The sequence below is a fragment of the Labeo rohita genome, unplaced genomic scaffold (genome assembly GCF_022985175.1).
Source record: "Labeo rohita strain BAU-BD-2019 unplaced genomic scaffold, IGBB_LRoh.1.0 scaffold_595, whole genome shotgun sequence".
NCBI classification, from domain to species: domain Eukaryota; kingdom Metazoa; phylum Chordata; class Actinopteri; order Cypriniformes; family Cyprinidae; genus Labeo; species Labeo rohita.
The window spans coordinates 20,950-43,360 of NW_026129519.1; the positions used below are offsets into that span (position 1 = coordinate 20,950).

General features: G+C 38.1%; 1 protein-coding gene across 1 annotated transcript; it reads right to left on the reverse strand.

The window, feature by feature from the left end:
- Positions 1 to 959: 959 nt before the first annotated feature.
- On the reverse strand, positions 960 to 19,178 carry LOC127161227 (uncharacterized). Its single transcript, XM_051103870.1, has 6 exons — positions 19,046 to 19,178; positions 10,782 to 10,807; positions 10,413 to 10,574; positions 2,281 to 2,589; positions 2,093 to 2,106; positions 960 to 1,782 (listed from the first exon to the last, which is right to left on the reverse strand). Exons 1-6 carry the CDS (start codon positions 19,176 to 19,178, stop codon positions 960 to 962), a joined length of 1,467 nt encoding a protein of 488 aa, XP_050959827.1.
- Positions 19,179 to 22,411: the final 3,233 nt, after the last annotated feature.

A 22,411-nucleotide genomic window follows, 5' to 3' on the forward strand; every position in this document is an offset into this window, starting at 1 on the left:
TACAGATTACAAAAAAAACTGTGAACAAAAGATCAATCAGTTTTGCCATAATCAGACAGATGATGAAAAAAAGTTGATCTTAATTTAGACACACAGACATGAAGAATCAGTGTGAGAATCACAACAACGGTGACCATCAAAAAGCGTGTTGTAGCCAATCAGAACTCATCCATGACTCCCATCATGCATTGCGGCATGAATAAATTATGAGAGTTCAGAGTTGATCTGTTTATCTGAATATGCCGTTTGTCACCATTGTTGAGATTCATGGGCTGGTTCTTGATGTCTATGTGTGTCAGGCGAAGCACTTTCTTTTTTTTTAAAAAACAGGTTGTAAAAAAAATCTTTTCAAAATGTATAGGAAGTGCTGGATCTTCTGTGGATTGTCAAGGCTATTACAATAAGCAAAAAAGAAAAACCTAACTTAGAGATTAGACTCTAGGTGATTTATGTCAAACAATGAATATGTTAAAACATAATCACTTGGTGACTTGAGCTTTTGTCTTGTCTGGCTGTTTCAACTCAAATACAGCAGCCAAACAAAATCTAGTATTAAAGATTTAAGGGTCAAGAGCCCAACTAATGCAAACACTGACCACTATAATGGTTGCTTAAAAAATTTGTTTTTCTCCTTTGGTGATTCTGCTTATTAACATCAGGTGTCTTCAATAATGATCAATCATCACTTTGTTAATCACCTAATTATCTCGTTAACTTCAACACTACTTCAGTGTCTATATGTGTCCACACTCAGAGTGTTAAATTAACACTGGGGATTTTGCTGTGTATGGTTCCTCTCTTTTAGGAACACACACAGGTTGCTATGAAGAATTCATGGATCCTTCAACAAAGAGCTTTAACTTTTTGTTTGTATTATTGTATTTTTGATTCTAGGTTAGTAAGTGCTCCATGTACAATCACAAAAAAACTCAAAGTAATACTTTATCCCTACTGTAAATCTACTGACCACAGTCTTTGCAACAGTATTGCCACTTGGCTTTTTTATCAGTATAGCACCACAGGTAATTATAGCCATGGAATCCACAGGGGTGATTTTTCCAGCAGGTCTTGTCATACACAGCTGAGTGACAGTCATCAGAAGTACAGCACAACTCACTACTGCCATTTTCAGTGTAGCACCACTTATATCCTTTACCATATGTGCTACAGGCGTAGTTGCTTTGGCAGTACTGCCCATTTTTAGCTCTACTTCCCTCCAGTGGAGGGCTGCAGTAGTCCCATCTGCTGAAAAAGTATAAGAAACTAGAAGTGGTCCAGCACCAGTAGTAGTCCTTACCATATGTGCCACAAGGGTGATTATTCCTGCACCAGTACCCACTAACTGTTAAGTATGGGTGCAGGGAACTTCTGACGACCTTTTTCAGCGTGTGAGACATGTTCTTCACATCTGTGGCCATCTGGTCTCCTTGGTTCGCTAGCAGATTTATTAATTTGTCAAATACACCCTGAATTTCATTTAATTTTTTACTGTCATCAAAACAATTATCAACAAAAATCCTAATTAACTGAGGAGTTTTTAACAGCTCACTATAGAGTCTGCTGAGTTGATCATCCAGGTCTGAGACTCTCATCAGGCTTATGTCACCTTCTGGCTGGTTTTTCCCAATATAACCGAAGGAAAATGACTTTGAGTCATTAAGGTGGTGTTTATAACAGACGGCTGTCCAGATGTGAGAGGGCACCGTCACTCTTTCTGGGTCTTCAGAGGTTCCCCGCTGTGGTATCTGTGCATCGTCACCAGGTACTTGTTGTGAATTTTTTCTTAGAGACCAGGAGACGTTTTTGGATATCTTGAAGCAGAAGTTTCTCTTTATTCAGATACTCGCTGCTCTGCGCTGCAGTCTTCAAAAAGTGGTCTTCTCAAAGCTCAGCACAGCAGAGTATATAGGTTTGAAGGGGGAGGAGTACATAGAGGTGGAATCAATCTAAACAAAGCATGCAAATGTGGTACAGGAAAACAGCTCAGTTAAAGATTTTTCCCAGCCTTGATCTATTTAGCATACAAGTGTCATTCAAATGCATAGGTGCTTAAACAAAAGGCACAGTTGTACCTTGAGATTAGAATTCACACTTAACTTGGGAAACCTGCCAGATGCTCAGGAACTGAGAGGTTACTGTCTCAGGGCCTGGGCTGCCTGCTCTTAGACTGTCACAATATACATAACTTTTTCAGTTCATGTTGTTATATTGGAACCTATAACAAATATGCATAGGATCAGCATATTTTAAACAGATTCTTAAATTTGTAATCCTTCATACTGTACCTGTGACAGTGAAGACTGCTGCAGAACCACCATCACCGTCAAGCCTGCTTCTTAAGAAACTCCTCAGCGCACTCTCCCAGTTCTTCCAGTGGATACGGTTAAAGCCTGCATCTATAGGTGCAGCATTGGTCAGTGTGAAAGTTGCCTTACGACTTTCTTCACAATGAAAGCTGTTGGGGTTCAGGAGTCCACGATCATATCCGGAGTTGCTGTAGTCGCTGCTGATGGCTTGATATCTTTTAATAATGTTTTTATCAGAGTCCCTCTCATGGACCATATAAGTTCGGGATTCAGGTTGAGAAATCTACAGAAGAAATATAATGTTAGATGGTTAATTTGATGGAGTTTTTTCCCATATGGCAAAAAATTATATTTTTTGTGGCCAAAATATATTTGAAATATATGCTAAATATATGTTGCAAACAGTGAAGCTCAATGAAATATATTTTTGGAATAGTAAATATATTTTGCATCAAACATTACATACTAAAATATATTTCTAAATGTTTTTATGTGGCAAAAAATGCATTTTTTGGACTGAAATATACAGAGGTAAATATATATTTTTAAATACTTTTTTAAAATATACAGGTGTTGGTCATATAATTAGAATAATGAACAACTAATGAAAACCCCAAATTCAGTATCTCAGAAAATTAGAATATTGTGACAATGTTCAGTATTGAAGACACCTGGTGCCACACTCTAATCAGCTAATTAATCAAAACACCTGCAAAGGCCTTTAAATGGTCTCTCAGTCTATAGTAGTCAACATTTGAAGTGGATCAAAAAAAAGTTAATCAAAGTTGTCCTAAGACAAGAACGGGTATTGTTTTGGTTTTAGGACAACTTTGACGAAAGGTTTTGATCCACTTCAAATGTTGACTACTGTAGATCTGTAACTACACAATTATGGGGAAGACTGCTGATTTGACAGTTGTCCAAAAGACGACCATTGACACCTTGCACAAGGAGGGCAAGACACAAAAGGTCATTGCAAAAGAGTCTGGCTGTTCACAGAGCTCTGTGTCCAAGCACATTAATAGAGAAGCAAAGGGAAGAAAAGATGTGGTAGAAAAAAGTGTACAAGCAATAGGGATAACCGCACCCTGGAGAGAATTGTGAAACAAAACCCATTCAAAAATGTGGGGGAGACTGACAAAGAGTGGACTGCAGCTGGAGTCAGTGCTTCAAGAACCACGACGCACAGACGTATACAAGACATGGGTTTCAGCTGTCGCATTCCTTGTGTCAAGCCACTTTTGAACAACAGACAGCGTCAGAAGCGTCTCGCCTGGGCTAAAGACAAAAAGGACTGGACTGCTGCTGAGTGGTCCAAAGTTATGTTCTCAAATGAAAATAAATTTTGCATTTCCTTTGGAAATCAGGGTCTCAGAGTCTGGAGGAAGAGAGGAGAGGCACAGAATCCACGTTGCTTGAGGTCCAGTGTAAAATTTCCACAGTCAGTGATGGTTTGGGGTGCCATGTCATCTGCTGGTGTTGATCCACTGTGTTTTCCGAGGTCCAAGGTCAACGCAGCTGTCTACCCACTTAGGAGGAAACGTTCTCACAACGTTCCCTAAAAGTTCTCTAAAGGTGATGAATGTCCCTAACCTTTACAGAACATTGGAGACGTTCCTAAAACGTCCTCTTTTGGTTACGAAAGTGCTGGTACTCAATGTTCGTTATACGACTTTAGGGGGACGTTCCATTTTAGTTATTTTTTGGCCACATAAGAACGTTACAAAGATGACATTTGGGACATTAACAGAACGTTCTCACATGGTCCTCTTTTAGTCATACAATAACGTTCACAATACGACTTTAGGAGGACGTTCTCTATTGGTTATTCTGTGGTCACATAACAACGTTACAAAGAGGACATTTAGGACGTTAACACACTGAAAAAATGTTTTCATTTATCCAATAAAAAAAAAAATTAGATTGAAAAAAATGTTTTCATTCATCCAATTAAAAAAAAATAGATTGAAAAAATGTTTAAATTCATCCAATTAAAAAAATTTAAGGTAATGATTTACATTTATATTTTATAATTTGAGCCAATGAAAATAAATAAATTGCACTAAACAAAATTTCTATGAAAATTATTTTATAAAACCTGGCACGAAAGTATATTTTTCTTGTCAATTAATTTAAATTCTAGTTTTGATCTAAACAAGAAGATATAGATTTAATCAAAACAAAAATTCCCATTTAAGAAATAATTTATTAAAACAATTTATAATTACTACAACTGACTTCCAGTCACAGCCTTAGATGAAATCAACTGAAATAAAAGATGAAATCTCTCAAGATCTCAGCAGAGGAGGATTAAACAACTCCACAAACAGCATCAGCAGCTTCACTCATTACTAACCAGTTTGACTTTATTTCTGTCATATGTCTAAAAAAGTTTTTATTGAGAACAGAGGTTTAGATGTTGAATGGTTTGTTTGAAGTCACCATTAATGTGGTCAGTGTGTGCTTTAGTTGGGCTCTTCACCCTTGACTTTTTAATGTTAGCTTTTCTCTGGCTGCTGTAACTCTGTGTTTGCAAAACACATTTGTTATGGTAAAAAAGCTAAAAGAAAACATGATCAGGTAGTGTTAGCTGGTTATTAACAGTAATGTAGTCATGTACTGGCCTGACATGCTGATCTCATCCAAAACCTGAGCCTGTGAGCATTTGATTGTAAAAATAACTTTATATTGTTCATAAAAGTAATGTTTTAATTTGAACATCTGTTCTGTTTAACCACACACAATCATCAAGAATCAGCATATGAAGCTCAATGATGGTGACAATAAACAAAAAGCTTCATGCTGCAGTGCATTCTGGGAACTCCAATCAAAACTCAATAATGGCTCCCAGAATGCATGTCTTAGCATTTTCTTTTCTTTTTACTATTTGCTTTAATTTTTGCTATTTGTGTTGCAACTTATTAGTAGCTTGTTTTTTATGATGTTCACAGATCTGTTTATCTGAATATTTTGTTGATTGTCACCATTGTTGAGATTCTTACGCCGATTCTTCATGTCTATGTGTGCCACAATTCAATCTTCTTCGTGCACAAAACAAATATGTTAACATGGTCAAAAACACATTCAGTACACCGACGAGCTACTGTAATAAACAATGCAACAATCAATGAGTCAAGCCACTATATAAAGATTTCACCAGCATTGAGAGGCCAACATTACCTGATTGAATTTTATCTTAGTTTGCTCTGCTATCATAATGTGCTTTCTCAACACAGAATTGCAGCAGCAAAAGAAAAAAGTATAGCGATGGTATAATGTCAACAACCAAGTGACCAACTAAAGCAAACACTATTCACCAAAATGGTAACCTTCAAATTGAATTCACTAAAACTGTGAAAATAAACCTCTGTTAATTCTCAGTAAGAACTTCTGCATGACAAATAAAGTCAAACTGTTTGTGGAGTTGTTTAAGTCTCCTTTGCTGAGATCTTAAGAAATTTAATGTCTTTTATTTCAGTTGATTTCGTCTGTGACTGGATGTCAGTTGCAGTAATTCTAAATAATTTATAATCTTATTTCTTAAATGGGAAATTTTGTTTTGATTAAATCTGTATCTTTTTATTTAGATCAAAACTAGAATTTAAATTAATTGACTTTCTTCAACAAGAAAAATATACTTTCATGCCAGGTTTAATAAAACAGTTTTCATAGAAATATTGTTTAGTGCAAATTATTTATTTTTCATTAGCTCAAGTTATAAAATATAGATCCGAACCATTAACGCCCTGAATGTTCTGTGAATGTCCTCCAAATAACATCCCCTAACCCTTTAAAGAACTCCACATCATGACCGTCTCGGAACGTCCTGGGAACGTTACTAGGTGACGTCCTTGACACCAGCGTGGACGTTCTGACAAGGTTTGGGGGACGTCACATTTCCAAATATAATATGGTCCTCTAAACGTCCCAAGAACGTCCTGAATGTTCTGTGAAGGTCCTCCAAATAACGTTCCCCAAACCTTTAAAGAACTCCACATCGTGGCCATCTCAGAACATTATGGGGACGTCCTTGACACCAGTGGGGACGTTCTGAGGACGTTCTGGGAACGTAAAATTTCTAGTGGGGAATTCAGTATTTCCCCATTAAGAGGGTGGGGTAGCGAGTGCACAGCAGTAGCAGATTAAGTGACTGTGATGAGAGACTACACACCGCATTTGAGAGTCTTATTTTCTCTGTAAAAGATTTGTATTTCTGTCTTAAAGAATTTCCCTTGAATATATGCTTCACTGTTACATGCAGTATCCAAGTGAGAGTTGCCGAAGTTGAAGCAAATACTTCACTCATTGTTTCTGTGGTTCTTTGTTTTCCACGACATTCTGGTGAGTCAATTATGCATAAATATATCTAATTTGTTGTCATTATAGTATTATCTGGAAAAATACCAGTCAGAATGTTATCGTACTGAAGGAAATACAGTTAAATTGGTGTGTAACCGATGTAAAGTTGAAAAGAGCGGCTATGCACAGCTCTGCTAGCTTTGCTAATCATGAGCACGCGGTGTCTGATGCCTCATGTGAGTCGTATTTTTTTTTTTGTCCACATGTTGGTGGAACTGTTAACGACGTAATATGCAACTAATTTTGTTTATTTGATTTATGTATTTTAATTTAAGTGTTTTGTCACAATGTGTGAAGAAAAAAAGGAGTTTAAAGCAGATTTATTTTCCCAAACTATATTTTGTATTATAGAAAGGGATAAAACATGCATACAAATGTACAAAATACATGATATCTCTCATTAAGAATGGTTTAAATGTTCTGATGTTGTTGATGTTATTAATTTGAGATGTACAATTGTTGCAGACTGGTTTCTTTCCTTGGCTTATTCATTGGATGATGCAAATGGAACTTGAGTTCTTCGAATGGTTTCTCCAGGAGTGAGTTCTTCCCGGTAGACATCCTACTAGCTGCATCAACTCTTCAGTTATCCACCTCATCTTCGTTTTTCAACTCTTCAGTTCTTCACTCATCCATCTTTGTTTAACTGAATGCCATTCCTAAGGGAGCGGTAGGACTGAGACATTGCTTGTAACACATATCACACGGAACTGAAATTATTTTTTTCCAAGGAACTTTGAATTTATTTGAATTTTTGAACTTTCCATCTCCATTTCAATTTTTTTCAAGTGAAATTGTTGTTGGGGATTGTCTATTGTATACTATTGTCTACTCACTCTGTTTTTTCCAAATTGCCAGGAAACAAAAGCACTTCAACTAATTGCTTAAAATATATTTTCCTGGTTAACAAGTTTTGTGTATGGTGTTAATTTTTTTTATTTTCCCCCCTAGAATTCTGATATTCAAAACTTTTTATTTAATATCTTTGTGGTCCACATACAGGAAAAAAAAAACGAAGCTCCTCTGATAAACCTAGACAGCTAGTATAGATCATACAGCCCTGACATAAGAGTCGAAGTCGGGGTTACATTAGCATCCGATGACCCCTTTACAGAGGTGGGTAATCCAAGTGCCATGAGTAAAAGTCCTCCCCAGTATTTTGTTCCAATCACCTGGATTTGCTAATTAGCACAGTTTTTCAGCCAGGAGGTCCGAGATTGGACCAAGTCAAGTCTCAAGCCCCTAAAGAGTTAAAGTTAATGAGATAATTGAATGATGATTGAGCATTAGTGATGAACATCTGCTGTTATTACAGAGGATCAGATGTTGTTGTTTTATTGGTTAAAATGATGCTACCATTGGGGAGATCAGTATTTGCTTTAGTTGGGCTCTTGACCATTGTCTCCTGGGTTAGATCTTGCTGTTACGATGTGCAAAGTGTTGTAAAGTAGTGAGATCAGAGCTGTACCTTTAGCAGCTAATAGCTGTTTTTATGTGGTGAGCTGGTCATCATGAGCATACCTGGACACGCCCAAAATAACTTTATTTTCTTATTATTTATTTAGGTTTTGCACTATCAAATCTGCAAAACTACAGCATGCAAGCATAGTGTTCTTCTAACAGTTACAGTGAATTCAATTAAAACCTGTATAATGCATACAAACATTTTTAACATCTGTACAACTTTGACACACACAGACATCAAGAACCAGCATATGAATCACAACAATGGTGCCAATCAACAAAACACTTCATGCTGGGTAACAGCATAGTAAAAACTCCACTTGTCACCACTGTTGAGGAGCATATGATAAGTGTTCATGTCTTAAAGCCTGAGCTAATGCAATTTGTTTCTTCCAATATTTAATCATTACAGTGACATTTGTTTAAGAGGATTTTTTTAATTGCAGCTCTACAATAGCTACTTGTCATTCAGCAAATCAAAGAGAGAAACCTCTTCATGATGCTCATCCAAATGAGTTCTATGGAGAGAGTGTGAGCTAATCTGCTGCTGCAAGCTTTTGATTCAGCAATGCACAAATGTTTGCCATAAAACAGTATTGAAATTACTTTAAATTACTCCAAGAGTCAAGAGACAAACTAACGCAACCCTTGACCACAATTATGGTGGCACTGTTTTTTTTTTCTTTTCTTTTCTTGACCAATAAAAAATCAACATCTAAACCTCTGTTAATTCTCAATAAGAGATTCTGCAGACATGAAATAAAGTCAGTTTGGTTAGTAATGAGTGAAGCTGGTGATGCTGTTTGTGGAGATGTTTAATCAGATTTTGAGAGATGAAATGTTTTGTTCAGTTGATTCAAGTCAGTTGTAGTTCTTGTGTTTGTCTTTTCTTCAATGATGCTGCTTGTTAACAGCAGGTGTTCATCACTAATGCACAATCATCATTCAATTATCTCATTAACTTTAACTCTTTAGGAGCTTGGGATTTTACTTGAGACTTGTTTGAGACTCAAAAGGAATGACTTGGTCCAATCTCGGACCTCCTGGCTGAAAAACTGTGCTAATTAGCAAATCCAGGTGATTGGAACAAAATACTGGGGAGGACTTTTACTCATGGCACTTGGATTACCCACCTCTGCCCCTTTAAGTTTATTTTCTTGTTTTGTTTTTTACACAAACAAATCAATCTTTTGGGTTATTTTTTCTTGCAACCTTGTATGGATGTGGAGCAGTGGCTTTGCAAGCAATGTGGTCTGGATGCATCAGATTCCAAAATGGATCTTGTTGTAAGATTTAGACAGGAGATGAGAAACACGTCAACCAATGACAAGGTCTCCAGAAGGTTTGGGGAGCTTCAGGCAGGATTGCTTTTGAGAAATTTTTGTTGTATACAACACAGTATGGAACTGATTTGATTTTTCAAGCACATTGCTTTTAGTTTCGTTTTGTTTAAGAATTATTTTTTAGGGGTCTGGGCAGTCATCACATGCTATGATTTAGGTTGTCATCTACATGTATGTAGGTTTTTCTTTTTTTCTTTCACTTGGAGGTAATATCCATCCTTTCCATTTGGAAGGATAACATACTGCCCATCACCTAAGCTTCTGACCAAGTCACCATTTGTCAATTCAAAAACCCTAAGTAAGTGACATGGATGTCTTGAAGGGATGTTTGATCTCAAGAAGCTTTGTTGAGTCAAGGATGTCACCTGGGCTAGCTGCCAGCCAAGGATGTTCAGGATGGATCACCAGGCCTCTTCTCTCCACAGCGTGCCCTCTGCTTTTCATGAGTTGGATGATATTGCCCTCAATTATAATTCATTACAGTTATTTATGTCAGCTACCAGTAGTAACTGTAGCAGAATTAAATTATTATCAACTAATGTGTGTTTGTCCAGTGAACATTCAGTGTAATTTCATATCAACTCTAAGAAAGGATATTTTCTTGGCTTACAGTACTGATGCATTAGGACATGTAGCTAGATCAGATCATAAAATGGAACAATATTCATAAGCAGTGACACAATCAGAAACCCATGTAATTAGTGCACAAGTCTTTTATTAACTAAACACTAACACAAACTAGTCTAACAAACAAACACAATCACTCATACAAGTAAATGAGACTGAATGAATGAAACTATTAAAGAAACAGGGAATGTAGCTATGAAAAGAGTCAGTTAACCACCTGAGTGAAACCATCAGCACCATTTTACAACGGGGCCTACAGCTTATACTCTTAAACCTCTATTTCATTAAGTTGAATGTATGATACGTGGATTGCCTTCGCTGTGGAGGTCCACCAGGGCGGGTCAGGGAGCTTGGGGAGCCATGGAGGAGCAGACAGTTTGGGCAGGTTCTGTGCTGAGGCCGAATGAGGAGCTTTGGACGACGTGGGAGGAATGGAGAGAGCGGGCTCGTTGGAGCTGTATGTGGAGGGTGCTGGCTGGTGGTGAGATGGAGCATGCGCATGCTTTCAGATGAAAGGAGGATTAGGATCCTCCACATCAACAAAAAACTCAGAATTACTTAGATCAAAGACATAATTAATAAAATCCGCTACGGGTTTGCGGCAATCGTCAGGACAAAACAAATAATCATTATCTAGTCCCATCCGGAAGCAAGCGTTGATCATGGAATCGTTCCATCTCACCAGGTGTAAGAGGCTCAGGAACTCCTCTACACAGTAAAATCACCAGAGTAAAATCAACTCTATTCAGAGAACATTTGGTCCCTCTCTAAATAGAGTTAAATTAACACTGAAGCAGAGTTAAAGTTAATGAGATAATTAAGTGATCAATTAAAAGGTGATTGAGCATTAGTGATGAACAGCTGCTGTTAACAAGCAGAATCACTGAAGAAAAGACAAACAGAAGAACTACAACTGATTTCAGCCACAGATTAAATCAACCTAAAAAAAATAAATAATTAAATCACTCAAGATCTCAGCAGGTGATGCTTAAACAACTCCACAAACAGCATCACCAGCTTCACTCATTATTAACCAGACTGACTTTATTTCTGTCACACGTCTACAGAAGCTCTTATTAAGATTTACAGAGGATCAAATTTTGATGTTTTAGTGGTTAAAATGATGCCACCATCATGGAGATCAGCATTTGCTTTAGTTTAGCTCTTGACCCTTGACTTCTTGGGTCAGATCTCTGTTTAACTGTGTATGTGATGTTGTAAAACAGAGTGGTTGGTGCTTTATACTAAGCGCATGTTACCTGTTTATTGTGAGTTGATTTGATTACATCAATGGTAACTTTTTTTTTAAATTTGTACTTTTAGATTCACCACAACAAACTCTGAAACTTCAGCAAGCAAAAAAAAAAACAGCAGTTCAAGCAGTAAATAATTATTTTAGGTTCAAGTAAAGCATAAATAAATTCCACAATTACTTAGAGACACACAGACATCAAGTACCAGCATATGAATCTCAACAATGGTGACAATCAACAAAACTTTTCATGCTGCAATGCATGCTGGGTAACAACATAGTAAAAACTCCCATAATGCACTGCCGTATGACTAATTATTGTCACCACTGTTGAGGATCATATGATAAGTGTTCATGTCTAAAATCCTGAGCAGATGCAGCTCTTTATGTTTTAAATTAAAGCAATATGTTGGTGATTGCTTAACCTTTTTTTCAACAATATGCCCATCAATAAACCAAGGAGAAAAATTGCTTTGTAATGTTCGCACAAATGAGCTATAAGCAAAAAGAGTAAAACAATCTGTTGCTTTAAATATTTGATTCAGCAATACATATAGGCTTGCTGTAAAGCAGCATTACAATTGCTTAGAAGCAAAATGATTGCAAGTTGCTAAAAGGGTCAAGAGACAAACTAAAGCAAACCTTGACCACAATTATGGTGGCATTATGTTTTATTATTATTACAATAAAGTCAGTCTGCTTAGTAATGACTGAAGCTGGTGATGCTGTTTGTGGAGTTGTTTATTCAGATTTTGAGAGATTTAATATCTTTTATTTCAGTTGATTTAGTATGTGTCTGAAATCAGTTGTAGTTCTTGTGTTTGTCTTTTCTTCAGTGATTCTGTTTGTTAACAGCAGGTGTTCATCACTAATGCACAATCATCATTTGATTGATCACTTAATCATCTCATTAACTTTAACTCTATTTAGAGAGGGACCAAATGTTCTCTGAATAGAGTTAATTTTACTCTGGGAATTTTATTGTGTACATACTGCTCCAAAGATTTTCCTTCCTGCCGGAATTCAAGGAGGAAGCCCTCAGCCCAGGTCATTTTTCAAGGTCCGCTGTTCTGTCACGGTGGAATGAAGAGACGCATAGACGTAGAATAATCATAAACGAGACAGTCAGACACAAAAACTCAGGAGGCACAGAGAAACAGGCAACAAAAGACATTTAACAGCGGACAAAGAAACTCTGAACAAAACATTCTTTAAGTGTACAACTTAATGGGGGAGGAAGATGAGACATACCTGGAAATCAATTAGGACACAATGGGAACAGGAACAGGAACAGGAAAACCAAATATGGGCATAGGAAAACACAAGGGAAAACTAAGAACAACACACAGAATAGTCCATGACCCTGACAGGGATTTAGCAACCAGAAAATGGGAAGGTGATGAAAGACAAGCAAAGAGACTAAAGAGCACAGCAGGTCACTGATGTGAGGCCTTTTAAGTTCTGTGGAGTCCATCTCTGGTGGATAAAAGAGCCAATGGTGACTGGTAACGGGCTTGGGTGTTCATGCAGAAACTATTACAAATTCTTAGAACACATAGAAAAACATGTTGCACAAGTATCAACATATAATATACACTCTCATTTAGCTCATCAAAAGTTGAATTTGTAGACACCAAACATGGTATAGGTGAGGTTATATTAATTAGCGATCTATCATAACTCATGCATAAAACAGAATACAATAAAAAAGACAATATATAAGGACACTAATAATGCACACAATGACAGGAGGATGAGTGTTCATTCACAGAGGGTCTGCCAGACGACATTGGAGGAGGAGGCAGGAGTGGGTGGGAGGGCAGGCATTTGTGAGCCTCCGGGCTCTGAGGGATGCCCTTAGGAACAGAGTCTGTCTTTGTATTACATTTGGAAACTGGAGCCCTTTCTGGGCTGGACAGAGTCTTTCTCAGGGTTTAACCCTCTGGGGTCTGAGGGTGTTTTGGGGCCCTGGAGAAGTTTTGACATGCCCTGACATTTGTGCTTTTTTCAGTATCTTAAAAACATATTCATGGCTAAAGTCTGGCTACACTGTAATCAGCACAAACTAGGCTACAATAATATGTAAGCAACATTAATGTACATGTTTGTGTTTTTGAGAAAACAACGTTTATGCGTGGTTAGTGAAAAACTAACATTTTTAAGTCACTGAAATAAGGCCATGAAACACATTCAGAACATTAGTCCACAAGACTTTTGACAACTGGATGTGGTGGGCTAGAGTTTTTTCTACAAAATGATGTGAAAATCATCTCGTTCACAATATGCGAAGGAGTGGCAATGACCCATGAATATTTAGCAATTCACACCTGAGAGACAAAGAGCCCTCCCTAATGGCCCATCAATGAGACTGTGGCTGTCAGGTAAGAAACAATGAGAGATTCAGAGAATGGTTTGTATTTTATTTACAACACAGTATCATCAAAATATACATAATGAAGGTCAAATACACACAATTGAACACCCTGATCTAACCACAGAGATGTGAACAGACTTTGTGTAGTTTCTGAAAACTGTTTACTGAATTCTGTTCAACAAGTGAAAAAAGTAAATCATACCTGATATCTCTAAACTCATCATCAGTAGTCAAGGAACTAGAATATGTGTAGTTGAACACCTGATCTTAGTACAGTGCTCTCAGTTTGAAAGACAGCAGGATTCACCTGTTGTGCAGGTATCAGATCACTAAAAAACAAACAACATAAGAAAAACATCTGTGAACATGTTAATATCAGGAGCATCTGTTATATATATATATATATATATTAGTGTATGAGTTTGGAGCCATAGACTCGCGCATTTGTACTAACGTAAAAAGGACATTTTATATCTATATATAAGTAATAATTATTGTTTTTCACGTTAAACATCTATTCGAGTTCAGAGTATTGATAAACATGACGCCCACTGGTCCAACGACGGCAGCCAATGGTGCGGTAGAAGGATTCTCGCGCGCTGCTGTCTTTCCTTTTGTGCATTGCAACAACATTAGAATGAATACATTTTCTTATATGTTTGATCTCTTTAATTCATCTGACTCCAAAAATGAAAAAGGTTTTGAAAGATGTTTGTTATTAAATTTAGATGAATGTTTGATCATTCTATTCAACTCTTTACTTTATATTTACTCTTTCATTAGGAATCTATGTCGCTCAGGGTGTATCACGCCGGCCGGTGTACGTGTACCCCACGATCACAAACTCTCCAGTCTGATCATTAATCAGAGGTTATGACTAACTATTTAATAGACCGCTTCATGCTTGTCATTCTTTAAATAGTGGTTCTGTTTAGTCCCTTACAGTCACCCATGTAACAACTTAGTTAAAGCTCAAACAATAATCAGAGGTTATGGCTAGCACCATGAAGTATGCTATTACTCCAATAGTGTCTTATCTAGCCCCCTATAGTTCATCTAACTATATAACAACTTGAATAAAGTAAGACAATAACCAGAGGTTATGGCCAGTACTATGAAATATGCCCGAACCATGCTAATATTCCAATAGTATTTTGTCTAGCCCCCCATAGTTCATGCAACTGCATAACAACTTAATTAAAGTCGAGCAGTTAGTCAGAAATCTAGAATCTTATCTGATGTGCCCCATGCTCCATCTAATCAGAGATTTAGTATGTACTCACCCTGGACGCAGATTTGCGGTAACATACACCTTCACTTAATCTACTTAAGAAAATAATTTCAGAGTATGACAGAATAAGATCAAACATAACAATTTATTGATCAGGTAATCAAGGTAGTAATTCAAATCCAATTTGTAGGAATTAGCTCAAATTTAAATGTTGATTCTGATAAAGAATCGAATCAAAATTTCAGGGAAATCCACTTAGAATTAATAGTTTATGTTTCTCAACCTTCGTCCACCGAAGCGGTTAAGTCAATATACCTTATCAATTCCAAAGTTTATGTTACGCTCATGGACAGGAGCATAAATAAACTGACTTATCAATTTGGGAATTTATTAAAGCCAGGTAGCTTGATCTTGGCAAAGATGAAGCTTTGTGAACATAAAAGGCAAGACAACTTCTCTCAATGAAACAATGATTTATTGAACTACTCTAGGATACAAAAGCTAAATTACTAACGTAAACACACACACACATTCACACGCGCACTCATACGGTTTCAAGGATGGAAAGTTATGGATTTGAAGAACCCCAAAATGGTTCTAGTACTGTTACTAGCTCTCAAATTGCAACCTTAGAAAACCACAAAAGCAGAGATCTAACTTAAATGATATCACACCAGATTTCAGCAAGAATGTGAGACCTTGTTCTACTTGCGCTCGTGCAGGAATGGGGATTCCCTCTGGTGGGCTCGTCTCGGTAGAGGTTTCTGGTTGGTTGCTAGTCGTCTTGTGGAATGACGTCGTTGGAAGTTCCTCGGAGATGGAAGTGGGGCAACGGGAGTTGCTGTACCAGTGTTCGGCCTCGGTTGCCTAGTTACGCCGGTGTTGCGCTCGGCGTTCGGTGGGCGCTGGAGGTTACAACCGGGCCGCGAAGTTTTGCAGTTTCTTGTGAGTTCTGGAGGGCAGGAATGCCTTGTAGCTGGAACAAGCAGGCGATCTTCGGCAGAGAAAAGTTGCAAGTCCTTTCGGGACGTTTGGACTCTTCTCGCTCAGTTCGGACCGTTCAGGTCGGCACTTCAAGCACAATTCAAGCCAAGTTCTGATTAGGGTCAGTAAGTTTTAAGGGGTCTCCCTAAGCAGACCCCGAGAGCTGTCGTCCAATGGTGTGGCCACGGGGCGGGGTCACGCACTCCTGCCACTCCTCCTGGCATGTGAGTTATCAGGGTATAGCTTTTCCTGCAACTTTGACTATTAACTTTTGTAAACTATTGCCATGCTTAAAATATACACAATATAAAATTCTCATTCACTCGGACGAACTGCATTCGTTGTGATCTTTCAAACGACACCCAACATAATAATATAACGTTACACATGGGATACATATTTAATAACTTGGTTAATTAAGGCACACAAGGTATAGGAAAGCACACGATTACAAGGCAAACATTAAACATACAGGAAGGAGGGTGCTCTATCCTTTGCATAGTTCGATCGACTGGAATAGAGTTCTTTATTTCTTTTCCTTTGCATCATATTTGATAGCGTGTTTGTTGCGCAGCAGTGTAGTTCTGGGTTTTTGAGGATGGAAAAACCCCACGCTGCATGAAAGGGGGTCAGTGAGGGTTCAGTGTGCCAAAATGACCAATCTGGAATCGATTATTTTCCTTTGTTTATTCTTAACTTAGTTTATGGTGGCTTGGGTCACGAGTGAGCCGGACAAACTGGTTCTTTGAGGAATCTCAGAGGGGGGCGATCCCTGGAGATTGCTCTATTCCGGGGGGGGTTTATGAGGTTCAGCAGATTTGGTCACGACTTAGCGATTAGCGAGTCGTCTCCCAACACAAATCACTGTTGGTTCCTGATGGGATTAACTTTTATGGCCGCTTTGTTCCTTGCGGGGCAACAGACGGAGTGCAGCGTAGACTACCTGACGCCAATGTCTTCGCGCCTTTTTGGCAAATGGTTCGGAGAAAAGAATCTTTGATCTTCCTCGAAGTGTGGGGATTTGAATGTTACTGGTGTCTTGCATAACTAAAATCCTACAAATTGAAAGCAATATAAAACATTGATCAATCACACAAACATTCAATAATACCAAAATGAGAGAATTTGGAAATATTACCTGATAATGAGAGCTACACACAGCAATGGTGTGGGAGATCTGTCTACAGATTCCTTGAACTCTTTGTTGCGTTCCCTTAAATATCCAGACAAGTTACCAAATGGTGTAGTTTGTTTATTGCAAGGGTTTTAGCATATTGCTTTTGGGGGTGGTGAATAGGAGGTGATAGTTTCTCTTCGATTTCTGTGGGAATAGGTATCTCATTTACATACAGGGGGTAGTTTGTGTGAAAGACTTGAGGGTAGTCTGCTCGCAATACTTTTTAATCTTGATGGGTGTTTGTCCTATTGTATGGGAATGAGACCATTTTACCAGACACACTGAGACCTTTTAAATGACACCGAACATGAATTGGTACATTCTTGTAAACATTGATTGAGTTAAATGATTCTTGGAAATTTCTGTAGTGTTCTAGGTTCAGAAGGAAAAGAGGGGGGTTTAGGGGGAGCAATGGTGGAGGAAGTGGATATGGGGAATCCACTGTCAGGTGTGATATTTCTGTCTCTCTCAGCAGGGTGTGTTCTTTGCATGAGGAAGTTAGGTTTGTGAGACCGAGTTCTGGTGTTGATTCTCGTAGGAGTTCTTTGTGTTCCCAGACTGTGGCCCTCCTTCGGTTCAGACAAATGGCATCAGCCTTACATGGTCTAAACATACACTCAATGTATGTTAAACATAAGCATGCTTTGTATGTATTATAGAATACAAAAACGTTTTATATCTGGGAAACTATATTATTATTGTTAAGCGTAAGTGTAAACACTATTACCTTTATATCGCATCGTTTTCTATTGTATAGAACGTTAAAAAAACATCCTGGTGTCGTGAGACATTTTGATGCAATGAAATGAATCGTACTTCATAATGTTTCACTTGCTGTAGTCATGAATTATAGTTTGAAATAAAAGTCTAACTAGTAAAATGTGTACAAGTTCTGTCACAGTAACACAGTAACAACTAACACAAGCAGGCTAATAAAAGAAATACTTACTCATGTAAATATCTCCTCTGATGGATCGTGCCGTGTGTCACGTCGTGTTCTTCCTCCGAATTCTTATTCCTCACAGCGCATCTTCTTACAGAAAGGACAAGTAGCCCAGATGAACTTGGAAAAGAAAAAGTCTCGGCGCTTTGTTTACGGTGATGTGGGCGGTTACGTTTGGCGCGCGCCCTCACGTGGCGATTACACTATGAAAGCGAAAGCATCTGGTGGGCGTGATCTAATTAAAAATAATGAAGCAGACGGGAGAGACTGAACATGGTGTTGGTTTCATACGGATTACTTCATCAGAGAATATTTGTTTTCAACAAGAGAGGCTTCATCTAAAAGTAAAAATATCAAGCTTTCTATAGATATCTCTCTCATGTGTGTGTGTCACGTATTCGCTGAGTTTTAGTTCATTTTACTGACGCATTTCAAAAATGTACGTGTGGAGACGGAGACTGCTGAATGCGCACCCTGTTTATTTTCCTTGTTTTGCAAAAGCATAATGTTTTGTTGATATTGTGAGTGTACTCAAATAAAAGTAGACTCTCTACAGATTTAAATGATGTATTACTCTTATATGTACGATCAAAAATGAGCGAGCATTTTAGGTTCTTTTTGCTTGTGTCATGAAAATATGCAATTGGGGCCGCCCGCGCCACCGTCGACCCCAGGAGGTTAACTTGGGAATGGGAGGCTCTTCTGGGCTAAACTCAGGAATGGGAGCCCCCTCTAGGCTGGACATGGAAACTGGAGCCCTTTCTGGGCAGGAAGTGGGAACTGCAGCCCTCTCTGGGCTGGATGTGGGAACAGGGGTGACAGAGGGCTTCAAAGAAGGATGGAGGAAAGGAGGCAAGTTAGCATATAAGTCTAATTAGATCTCCTTCTGCCTTTCATTCACCAAGATTCATAGTCAGCTCACCTTCAACCATGTTGCAGTGGGTGGAGCTCCACTCAGGAATTTAACTGGCCACAGCATCTTCACTTGTGGTGGGCGTTGTAGTCAGCTCTCGCACCTGGTCTGACGTCATTTGCAGCTCCAGCTCCAGGGTGATCTGTTGCTTCGTGCGGTAATGGCTCATCATCCGTGGCGAGCTGTCAGTGGTGAGAACGGGCATTCACTCTAAACAGTGGGGAGATGGTGGGCTAGGCGCATCCTCAGATGACGGTGCTCTGCACATGATTTTCAAACTGACGTTGCAGAACACAAAGTGCGTCTTCCGGGTAGGCGGTGAGACTAGCGACGACCAGGAACAGTCTGGTGTGGCCCTTGAGCGATCTCTCCCTCTGCTCCAGTAGGAGGAGGTGGTATTTTGGGCAAAGAACAGGATCCATGGGGGAACACTATGGAAAGAAAAACTGAAAAAATGAGAAACAAAAACAGATAGAGTGAAACAAAAAAGAGGATAGAGACAGAGTTAACTGTTTTAGGTGGGGTCTTCTGTCACGTAACATTGTTTAGGAAGCACACAGGAGGCACGAATAAATGTAAACTGTCTTTAATAATGGAAATGCAGGAGTAAATCCACAATAGGAGCACGAGCAACACACATACAGAACTGGTAGACCAGACAAACGAGGAATGCACAGACAGGAACTTAAATACATCGGATCATTGGGGAAATACAGCTGCATGGGATAATAATCAAACTAAACGAGGACAGGATCATGACCATATATGGAAAAACAGGAACAGAAACATGACATCAGAAGTCCATGGTCCTGACAATACCTCTCCTTTCATGTATTTTTCCAGGACCAGACAGCACAGGTCTGATCTTGTTAACATTGTGTTTTATACAGTTGTCACTTGCTCGCCTGGACACTTTCTGACATCCAAAGCATCATTTAGCTAACTTTCAGGGAAAAAATACATAAATGCTCAGGATGATCAACACAATTTTGCAAACCAATTATGCCTACATTTAATTTAACTGCTGTTGTGCCTGATTTGGCATGGTTCCCCAAAATCCTGCTTGCTTTAACAAAGTTCAGGTTTGTTACCACAGGATTTGGACAACATCCAGGGTCACACTGTGACTAGACAGCTGTACATTAGTAAAATATATAAACAAGTCATAAATCTTAAACAAATAGCATAAACTTTAATAAGCTAAAGAACAAGTTCAACCTGCCATTGTTTCCTTCACATTCAGGGTTGTATTCAAAGCTTGAGTTATCTTTGAATAACCTGGTGTCACATTTGGTTCTGCTCCTATCAGTGATGGGGACTCGAGTTTGAGACTCGGACTCGAGTGCGACTTAAGTCGCACACACAGTGACTTCAGACTCAACTTTAGACTCGTCCTCGAAAGACTTCAGACTCGACTCGGACTCGAGCTGCGGGACTCGTGAACAAATATTTTAGGCGCGGCCGCCACACATGAGAGGACAACGAACAAACATGTCGACTGCTGTGCCATTCATCGTTAGCTTTGGATTTAAAAACTTCAAACAAGACGGCCCAAACAGAAGAAGTGCTCAATGCAAAATATGTGATATGAGGATAAAAGATTCAGTATAGACAGCGTCGTTGATTATAATAGAGCTTTGTGATATCGCGAACTAAGCTTTTACTAATTTTAAGGGAGTTTGTAAATGAGATACTGATTTAATACAGCCGTTAAATAAACACGATGTTATTATTAAGTGACTTACATTGTCTGGTTATAACACTATTGCCTGATTTTGCTCTATTTCGTCGTCAAAAGTAGTCTGAAACAAGTCACAACTGAGCCGCTGCATATCTCCATTCAAACACAGTGGTGTTTTGTTTATGAATGAACTCGTTTTTAAAACGAATCTAGTGAAATGATTCAATTTCCCATTCATAACGACAGTCACTCTTTATTCCTAAATGAAGCAGCAGTTTGAACGAATCAAATGAATGATACGATTCAGTAATTAAATCAGTCTCTTGCCACCACCTGCTGGCAGTTATTTAAATCATTTAACATTTCTGTATTAAATCTTTTTTATTTAAAACTAATCTCAACAATGAATTTAGGAATATGATTGCACTCCTGCCACCTCTGAGCCTCATTAAACATATGAAAAGGTAAAAACAAAGGTTAAATTCCCCTGTAAATCACTTTAAGGAGTGAAATATCACCTCATAATGGGAAGGCAAATTTTTTATCAGATTTTTGGATTATTGTTTAGAATGTGCTCCTAAAATTTGGATTGTGCTACTAAATTTTTTAAATTAGGAGCACAATGTGATGTTTGACCATATTTGGTCTTTCTTAATTTTTGGTCTGTACTGTACACTCAAAAAAATATTTCAGCCCTTAACTTAATTCAATTACGTACAAAAATTTCCATGCATTTAGATTACATAGTTTTAATTTAAACAAATCAATTAAACATAATGTGATTCAAATGCATCAGTCTTACGTAAATGAAACAGGTAAAGTTGATGTAATATTTCCCAGTGTTAAACAAACCCTGCTCAGTGTTCATGTGTTTCCACACTACAGAGTGTTCAAGTAGCATTGACACAGTGTTGGAGTTAAGGAGATCATTATGTCATGATTGACCAATAATGATGAACACCTGCTGTTTACAAGCAGAATCACAGAAGGAAAGAGAAACACAAGAATCAGACACAGACAAAGATAAAATGAACTTAAATGAAGACATTAAATCTCTGATTAAACAACTCCACAAACAACATTACAGTTTGACTTGATTTCTGTCATATATCCACAAATATTATTTGAGAACATCAAAACAGAGGTTTAGATGTTTTATTTTTTTTGAAGTTTCAATTGACCTCACCATCATGGCGAACAGGGTTTACATTAGTTGGACTCTTGACTTTTGATTTTTTTATGTATCTTTTTTCGCTGCTGTAATTATGTGTATGACGCACATTTATTACAGCAAAATAAAAAAGCCAAAAAGAAGTCTGATTAGGTATTTTTTGTTGTTTTTTTTTGTTTGTTAGATCATTATCATCCAGTGGCCTGATGCACTGATCTCATGCAGTGGTTAGTCTATTATTTTCATAATGTTTACAACAGGTGTATGAACTATTATGGATGTTTATCTTATACACTAAACCTTGAAATCTACAGCGTCAGTTTGACACACCTCTGTTTAGATGTTCTGAAATAATATTTGTGGATATATGACAGAAATCAAGTCAAACTGTAATGTTGTTTGTGGAGTTGTTTAATCAGAGATTTAGGCTACGTCCACACGAAGCCGGTGCGTTCCCTATCCGCTCATTTTTTTTCCTCGTTCTCAAAAAAAAGTGCGTAACACGGCGTCGTCTCAAGAAATATCTGCGTACACACGAAACCACTGAAAACGGTGTAGTATATATGCCAGACCAGTATGGGGCGCT

Excerpts from the sequence above, each read along its gene's own strand:
- LOC127161227 (XM_051103870.1), bottom strand. The coding sequence starts at position 19,178 with ATGCCCGTTCTCACCACTGACAGCTCGCCACGGATGATGAGCCATTAC. Across the intron at positions 10,808-19,045 it reads GACTACAACGCCCACCACAA|AGGAGTTCCTGAGCCTCTTA; the intron begins GTGAAGATGCTG and ends TTTACTGTGTAG. Across the intron at positions 2,590-10,412 it reads GGTGGACCTCCACAGCGAAG|ATTTCTCAACCTGAATCCCG; the intron begins GCAATCCACGTA and ends TTTCTTCTGTAG.